The following is a 9,256-nucleotide window of genomic DNA, read 5'->3' as shown; positions in this document are numbered from 1 at the left end:
TTTTAAAAAAGACAAATGGGCACAAGTCAAAAACAAAACAAATTTAAAATATCTGTTAATTGAAGCAGTTTAAAAGCCGTATACAGGAAGACTCTATTAAACTTTTTACTCTATGCTTCTTCCCTGATCCCCACTCCCAACACCTGCCTCCCACCCCACAAAAAAGAATAGAGCATGGAGATCTGGAGAAGTAATTTTGGTATGTTAAATTTTTAGTCTAGGTGATAAAAATAAGAGATGAAGAATGAATTATTAACATAACGTAAAAAGCAAGAAATTCAAAAGGTAAAAAATAGAAAAACCTTTTAAAAAAGAAAAATTCAGTAGATTTGAATCCCAGTATTCTCTGGTTTCAATAAAATAGAATTAAGCTCAAAGTATTAATCTTCTAAAAATTTTTTTGTAGAATATATTCTCTCTGCTTGCTATCCACAACGGAATTAATATAGAACCAAGAGAAAATTAAAAATTTACAATAATGTACAAAATTCTAATAACCATTGAGTTCTACTGAACTGGCATTCAAAACATTGTCAATGCCACAGAGGACAAAAATATTGTCGATACCACAAAAGTAGTACCATAGTTAAAATTCTGGCTAGAGGACATTGAAAAAGCATCAAGTCAACATACCATATGACATTTCATGAAGTAAAAAACACAAACAAGAGTGAATACTGATAGCATCTGGCTGCTTTATCCTTATATTTATCATATGACAATGACGAAAATTCGCATAAAGATGTGCCCTTTTATTCACTTCAAAAGATAGCCAATAACCTTGTTGAGGGAAAAATCAAATTATTTTAGCTCCAATTTTAAATTTTCTTTTCCTAGGCTAAATTATTTACCCTGTTTGAATTTATATCAAAATTGTCCCCTGATCAAATTAACAATCTTTATCTTGCAAGTATTTTTTAAATCTTGCCTCATAGTATAGGTTCCACAGTCTTGAGCAACCCTCAGGGACCTTCTTAGAAAAATTTAGCTGTAAAAAATAATTGAAATTGTCAATGATGCCTAAATATGTATGCTCATGAATCTCTCAGGCAAATCTGTATAGCTGCAAATACCTTTATAGGATCTAAAGGTAAAAAGTTTATTTTTAATTCCATACACCGGATAGATTATAGTTTTAAAAAAACATCTTAACCTATCATAATTCTTTAAAATGAAAAATAGCACTTGTCATAACAAATATCTGTGAGTTACTTAACAGAATAAGATCTGCAAAGGAAATTTATAAGAACTCTTCAGTGTATACAGAAATCTTGTGTGTTATAAAAGTACTTAGGTGGTAAATAAATTTGCCAGCCCTGATTTCAGAGGAATTTAAACAAAGAATTATTTTTGCTGATAATTCTCTGAAATACTTTTCCACCTGACTCGTCAGATTAATAAAACACAGGTGTATGACAGTCTTAAATCTCTACAGCAATAACTCCGCCATCAATTTACAACTGACTGAAGATCAGTTTGCTTAATGTTAACCCATTTAAAAAATTAGTGATGATTACTCAAAAAGCGGGGGATTGTAACTACATATTTTCTACCAATAGTCATTGTCATTCAATTACGTGCCAAGAAAAGCTTTTATGCATGAATTCTTCAAGTCTTTATCTCAATAGTATTTCCAAAATTGGCAATTAATTAAAACAGAACTATGTACCCAACTGCAATGAACAAGTGGACTTGAACAAAGTTAGGCACACTTTAGTGAACATGTGCTTATTTCTATCTAACTCAACACGTTATATCATCCAACGCCCAAGTTAGAATAGACCCTTCTTTCTACATTCAATTATTTTTCTGTGTGCTTCCTTCAGCTGGAAAATTACCAAGCCTCTCAGTAGCTTGTATTGATGCAGATGGAAGTGAGGCTCCTGCTTTAAAGAACTATCCATTTCTGATACCCACTGACTAACAACCAACAATCTATGCTTAGCCTGAGTTGTCTTCTTAATCAAGCCACCCAGTCTAGATACTGTAAAGACAATGTCAGTGGCCCAAAGGGCTGAGGCATTTAGCATCCAGTTTAAAGAGCAGAGAAACTACTGCTAATAAGTATAAGGTGGGCCAGCACAAACTCCTGCACATGATCTTGATAAATCTGGGCACGCTAGTTCCTCCAAGACTCAAGGGCTCCAGCAGCCTCCCTTACTTAACCATTGAGAATCTTTTGGTAATTATGCAACAAGAAGAAACTACGGAAGTATTATACTGTTTCTGTCTTCAAATCATACTACCAACACCAACTTAAAGAAATATCTTTAAAACATTTAGCTCTTCCAATCGCTCCTACTAATGTCTATGTATTTTTCCTCCAAAGAGAACCTTGGAATGATGTAATGCTGTTTCGGTGACGAATATTGTTTTGAATCTTACAAAGTAACAGTTTCAGCTGTGAAAAATACCAGGGCCCAAGCCTCCTTCCCCATCAGAAATTTCCTCTGTGACACCTGAGGCAGTCCTCTGGGAAATGCTACCATACTACAAGAGGAAAGCGCACACCCAACCTACAGAGGTACCCTTCTTCCACTGCACTCTCCGCTCTCTTGTGCCCTCAGCTGGAGAAGCATTCCCATGCAGAAACATCTGGAAGCCTTTTATAACTCCCTTCATCCCAGATCCTTGCTTTAGCCTCCCCCAATAGAACTGGAAGCTCAAGAAGACTTTGGACCTCCCCATCTAGAAATGTCCAGACAATTGACTCCAGTTTTGTTTCAATGACTACGTTCTTGCAGTATGCAGAATGCCCAGGAGGACACTCATTAAGCAATACACACCAGACGGAAAAGAACTTCAAAGGGTCTCCTACAATAAAACTTGATTCTTCATTGTTTTCTGAAATTCCCTTGGAAGCCTAAATTTTCTTTATTTAGCAAATGACCTGGTTTCCTCCTCCTTTAAGATGCTAAGGATGGAATTTAAAAAAAAAATTAATTGGTTCATTGTTTAACCATAAGCACCAGTAGAAAAGTGAGGCAAAACAAGGCAATAAAGAACTGCAAGTGACTGCTACCAAGCCAAAAGATGGTTCTATAGTCCTCTTTGCATTTCGTTTCTTGAAATCTAAAACACTCAAGAAAGTGAACAGTACTAACTTACAAGTGACAGAGTTTTCTGACTATGAAAGAGAAAAGATGGTATGATTACATTCCTGGCAAATGTTTTCTATCTCCTGCCAGGGCCTCCAAATGCTAGTCTTAACTCATTCATCTCCTCACCCCTCTATTCTTTTAGTCCAACCAGACCCACATACCTCCCCTCTTCCAATCCTGATTCTATCTTCAAACTGCATACAACAGTGCCCTTCTCTCCAACCTAGGCTCGTTTCTGAGCCAAAGACTTGCAAGGTTCAAAGCATGACCATTTGGAAAATCTCTATCAGCTTCTTCCTTTACCCCCAAATCTCTACATTTCTTTCATCTTCATCACTGATTCTCCTCTTAACTCCAAATTTTCCCTAAAGATCTTTGTAGGATTCAAACTCCTACATGCACTTCTTGGACAATCACAAATGAATTTACAATACTAGATGAGGTTATAAGGGAATCCTGGACACTCTTCCATAGACACAGGAACTCTTAATGTTACATTTACTGCCCAGAAATACCAGGGCAATGAGCAGCCTTCTCTACAAAGGCCAGATACACATACAGATACAAAAGGTGCTGAACCACAGGGCTCTAAAACTTCCCTCCATTCTCAATCCTAGTTTCTTGTGAACACTCAGAAAAGGAGCACATGTAGGGATTCAAGTTAAAAAAAAAAAAAAAAGTCTCTCTGGTTGCTCCAATAATACTATCGAAAGGCCTAGTAGTACTAACTCAACTCCAATCTTCTACAGTTTTTAAGACGGGAGGTAACTCGCTGACAATGTGGCTGCACCGTCCTCCTCACCTCAACTGCCAAGAGCCACAGGCCTAATCTGGCTCCACCTCAATTTCTGAGGTAATCTTGATAAAATTCTTCCATATCTCAATTTCCAGTGTTTTCACAGAGCGGGTCAATGCTGCTGTTCCCTAATAGGAATATTACACTAAATCAGGGAAAATGTGAGCTTAGTGGTGACAGATATTATACATGAAAAGGTTATAAACACAATTCTGTATATTTCTTTCATAACTGGAATATTGTCTTAGACAAAGCTTTATTGCTTTTTTAAAATTTCTTCTATATTTTTATATTGGCATGAAAACAAAACTAGGCTCTTCAGGTAGTTTCTCTTTTCAGGTAAGCATTATCTGATGACAGCTTTGTGAGTTTTTGTGGCTTTTTGGTATCTGGGCCTAGCAGAAAGTTTACATGTAAGTGGGCATTCAGAAGATGGTATATGACTGAATTACTGAGCAGGAAATTACCCCTCACTTGTTTTCTACATAATTTCCTTACAACCAATCTTTTTGGCTATGTATCTTTCAGGCTGAGTTCTCAAGAATCACCTATGGATAAATGATAATCACTGATTATAATAGTTTCTAAAATATGCTGTCTGGTTTTTTTATCTTGTATCAAGACACTCTTCTCCGGAAATTGATATTAGCAAAGAATTTTTCTACCACTAGGTTCCAGTTAAAAATTGCTTTGGTTTCTAGCTACAGTCTCCACCTTAGACTGTAGGATGATGTTAAACTCGATTCCTATATAGTTTTATTTCCCTCAACTAAAATAAAAAACTTAAGACAGAAGGATAAAAATAGAATTGAACTTATATTCTACCACACAGAGAAACTATAAGCTTCCATTTCTTAAGGGTTTTCTCTCAATGTGGTAATTTAGCATAGAACAAAAGAAAAAAATACACAAACTGTGATAAGCCTACATTTTTAAAAAATGATGCCAAGTTTTTTTTAGAAAAATATGCATACCTATAGAACAATTATTTGTAAGACAAAAAGATGAAATCACAATTTTATACTGCCTTACAACCCATAAATACCTAATTTATTGCCCAGACTTCCCATTTTAGAAGTTGAAAAGTACTTTCAAATGGATAGCAATCTGAAACAAAAACAAAAATAATTTTGAGAGGCAGGAAAGTCCCCCTTGTTTGATTATGCACCAGGCTGTGGTAATAAAGAGATACATTGAAGCTATGTTCATATGAAAAAAATGAAAAACTATTTAGATTATGTTTCCAGTTCTGGGACTTCAAAATACCAATACTTTTCCAATCTCTAGAGACTATACCACAAAACAGACACACTCTCTCTCTCTCTCTCTCTCTCTCTCTCTCTCTATATATATATATATATATACACACACACACACACACATACACACACACACACACACACACACATATAAAATACCAGGAAAAGATATTGATATTCTCTATCAATATGTTTCCAAATCCTGAATTTGCTTACCTAATAAACCTCCCAATAGCTCCCTTCTAGTGAACACTTCTAGTATCCTCAAAATGAAGTCACAGATTTCTAGGTCCATCACTACATAATAGATTTCTGGTATAAAAAAAAGAAAAAAAAATTTCTAGGTCTAATCTCAGACTTTTTCAATCAGATTCTGAGGCTGAGCCCCTGGCATTTGAATTTCTTAACACAAATTTAAATTATTCTGAAATACCCCAATCCTGCATGCAAATGAAGATAAAGCTAGACAAACATCAAATAATTACTTGCCTTGATCTAGTACCTCTATCAAAAAACCTAGATAGTTGCCATCAATTCCTAATAGTTTGATTCCTAATAGTTTTCAACGCTACCTACCTAATAGGACACAATGGTTATTGTCAAACCAATCCCAGCATCTCTCTCTCTCACGGTAAAAAAGCCACCAAACATCCAAAGACAGACCAATGTCCAGTGTTCAACAGTCAGCAGTCCCTCCCAAGGGCAAGGACAAAAATATGTCCTGAGCTAAATCGGAACTCCTAGCACTAAGGTCCAGCCTTGTAAGCTCTTTCTGTAGGTATGTATTTTAAATGGTTTGCAGCAGTTATGTTACCTGAACAGGCTAACATAGGATATTCATCAAATGAACCCATCATCAACAGGCAGAGAGCAGGACCAAAGAAAAATGGATCATACCAGTAGCAACTTTGACAGAAAACAGAAACTACAGAAAGCCCTACTGGAACAGATGAGTATTAAACATTGGAATGATAAGACAGAAACTAAATTCACTTCCTTCACAGAGGGTGAAACTACTGACAAGATTTTAACTGAAAATATGTGGTCTTAAATTATCAAAACTTTCTGTTAAGCTCACACACCTCTCCACATACAGAGATATATGAGAAAGTATAAGTGGGAAAGATTTTATTAAAGGAGGATGAATGTGTAAAAAAAAATCCAATACCAAGCTTGATGCATCCTGAAATTATAAATTCTGTGGATAATTAAATACTCTGCACCAGAACACCCAGACCTATGGAAGAATTATATGTGTATATTCTTTGTATTTAAAAGGATGAAGTACAAAGATAAACATACTTTCTACTATACCATCTCATGTTTGAAGACATTAGGAAATTGTACAGCAACCCTTCAAAAGTTTTAAAATAAATATCCAGTCTACCTTGAACCTAAAAAGCACCTCAAATTACTAGCATCTAATTTCTTGTTGACTTTAAATGTTGAATTTCTATTTTCCTTATGTTAAAGGATGTTAGCTAAGGCTCCCAGGAGTGATAAACACATTAACTAAAATGATGCATTGCTAAATGGTCTTCAGCATCAACTCTGAAATCTGGAAAATAGATAGGAAAGGATCAGAAATCCAATTTCCTACATAAGGGTTGAAGCATTGCTTCTTTTTTTGTTTTCTTCTTTAGGATTTTTCCATTGTCCTCCCAAATGTGCAATTTGCAAATTTGCACATCCAAAGGAGCATACTTTATGAGGGGAGAAAAAGACACCCAATTTTAAGACTTGAGAACATACTTTAATTCTGTAGGTAAATGTTCAGCACTCATATTAACCAAATGAGTGACTCAGCCTTGTCATGGGGACTTTTTCTTAATTTCGGTGAAATTGCACACTTAAAACCCCACTAACACAGAAGCTCCATTCTACCTAGAACAAAGCATTCTACCTACAACAAAGAATAAGTCTTGGAATATTCACTTGCAAGGATTTAACGACTTGTATTAAACATTTTATACTAAAGTATTAGATGATATCTACAGTTCCTTTCAGCTCAAATCTTCCTTAATTTTCTGAGTAGCTACCAGACGATTCTTAGAGCCTTGGTAATTACAAATAGAACCTGAATTAGAAAGAAAATTCAGAATTAAAGTTATCATCATTAAGCCTAATTAAACAGTATAGACAGAAAGATGGCAGTAGAATAAAGCTTTCTGAATTAGGAGCAGGGAGAATATAATGAGTAGTTCGCAGCCCCATGAGTGAAGCACAGCATACAACAAAGTCTGGCTGGGGTTTGGGATATAGTGGGCAATGTCTCTCTCTCTACGATGGCAATTAACCCACCCAAGCAGGGATAGACTTCAGCTCCTGTTATAGCGATATCCTAACTACCTGAAGTAACCAACCACCCGCAGGAAAACACATGTCAACTAAAGAGTAATTGTAGTGTGTTGTCTCCATTATTGGCAGTTTTCCTACTTTCTATCCTAAAAGGGAATCCATACACGCGACGCCGCCAAATGGTAAGACATCTCACCCCTACATGGTGACTCCGGCACTTCTGGTCCAAACAAAAGCCATCGTTTTAATTAGGGTTGGAATTTACTCTCTCCATTCAGTAAAGGGCTGTGGCTGTTTGCAGGGTGCAGGCTCTTGCTTTGACTGTCACCTCACGACACATTGTGAAATCACCGTGACTGACCCTCGATATTTCATGAGTCTCCGACTGAAAAACTGGAATTATCGGGAGCCAGGGAAAGGAAGCTTGACCGCCCCGGAGAGCGCCTCGGCAACGGACAGGAGAGCGGCAATGCGGGCAGGCAGCTCCGCGGCACCGAGCAGGGAGAGCAAGCCTCTCCGCAAGTTTCCCTTCCTTCCACTAAATTAACCTGCCAAGCCTCCCACCCCTACACCCCGCCCCGTTAGGAAAAGTCACGCCGGCAACTCGGTGAAGGGCAGGGGGACAGCTCCCAGCGCCCCACAGAAGTTGGGTTTGGCAGCGGCCGCGGCTTAACCCTCCCTGCCCGAGTGGGGCCGACACCGCCTTCTCCGAGGGCAAACCCGGGCTGCCAACTTTCCCGCTGCCCACCCCTCTGCGCACAGCAGCCCAAACTTTGCGGTTCGCCCACCCGGCCGCGCAGGAGCGCCGGGCCCGGCCGCACCCCCGCGCCCGCCTTCACGCCAGCCCCGTCGCGCACGGGCCGCTGGCTGCCTGCCCCCAGAGCCTGCAGCTGCCTCCCCCGGCCCCCTCCCTCCGCCCCCAGCCCGGTGGGAAACCCACGGCGGAGGCGACTGCAGCCCGACCCCGCGTGTCACGACTGCCCACGACCCTCTGGGCCCCACGGAGCCCAGGTCCGGGCGCCTCGAGCCGCCACTCACCATTGGTGAAGGGCTCCATTTTCCCCCCGCCGCGGCTCCTTACAGCCCGAGCGCCCAAGCTTCCTACTCCGCGAGCTGAAGCGGCCCTTCCGACTGAGCATGCCCAGCGCGGCCTCTGAGGGCTGTCGGGGAGGTGCCGCGAGGGGCGCGCCGCTCCGCCGCTCTGTGGTTCCGCCGTTCCGGGTTTTCGCGGCGGCTGCAGAGAGAGCGAGAAGGCTAAGGGGAAAAACACCGGCCAGCCCCCGCCTGACTCGGGGCAGAGGCGGGGGAGGAGTGGGTTGGGCTGGGGGCGGGGCCAGGGCGAGCCCCGCCCCTGCCGGAGCAGCGGGGCGGCTGCAGCGGTCTCCCCGACTGGAAGCCAAGCTCAGTCATTAAGCAAACGCGGGGGCCTACGGTGTCCCGCCCGGTCCTGGGCGCCCCGACACCTGCACTGCGCCAGAAAAACACGGTCCCTGCCCCATGGAGTGGGCATTCCAGAGACAAACAATAAACACGAAGACACACGAGAGTGAAATCAATGCCCCGCCGCGCGTTAAATCAGGGTGACGTGATGGAGAGTGAGGGGGTAGCTAATTCGGACGGCGTGGTGACGAGAGGCCTCGCTAAGGAGGTGCCACTGAAGCTGAGATCGGAAGGCAGGGCAGGAACCTGCGGGCGGCGGTCGCCGTCCGGAGCGCGAAGCGTCGGTTTCCCCGGGGAGACTGCCTCCGGGGAGCTCACTTCTCCGAGGACGGGGGAGCAGGCGCTGTGGGAGTGTTCATCTG

The 9,256-nt window shown here is 41.0% G+C and overlaps 1 protein-coding gene across 1 annotated transcript in view; it reads right to left on the bottom strand.

Moving 5' to 3' along the window:
- The window catches only part of LNPEP (leucyl/cystinyl aminopeptidase), a 90,738-nt gene extending 81,716 nt beyond the window's left edge, over nucleotides 1-9,022 (bottom strand). The window contains exon 1 of the mRNA XM_012638839.1: nucleotides 8,493-9,022. Within this exon, the coding sequence (XP_012494293.1) occupies nucleotides 8,493-8,511 (19 nt within the window). The 5' untranslated portion in view covers nucleotides 8,512-9,022. The remainder of the gene's footprint in view (nucleotides 1-8,492) is intronic.
- Nucleotides 9,023-9,256: the final 234 nt, after the last annotated feature.

Source organism: Propithecus coquereli, unplaced genomic scaffold (genome assembly GCF_000956105.1).
Source record: "Propithecus coquereli isolate 6110/MARCELLA unplaced genomic scaffold, Pcoq_1.0 Scaffold135, whole genome shotgun sequence".
NCBI classification, from domain to species: domain Eukaryota; kingdom Metazoa; phylum Chordata; class Mammalia; order Primates; family Indriidae; genus Propithecus; species Propithecus coquereli.
Note: the sequence above shows the minus strand (reverse complement) of the source record. Positions and strands in the feature narration are given on the sequence as shown.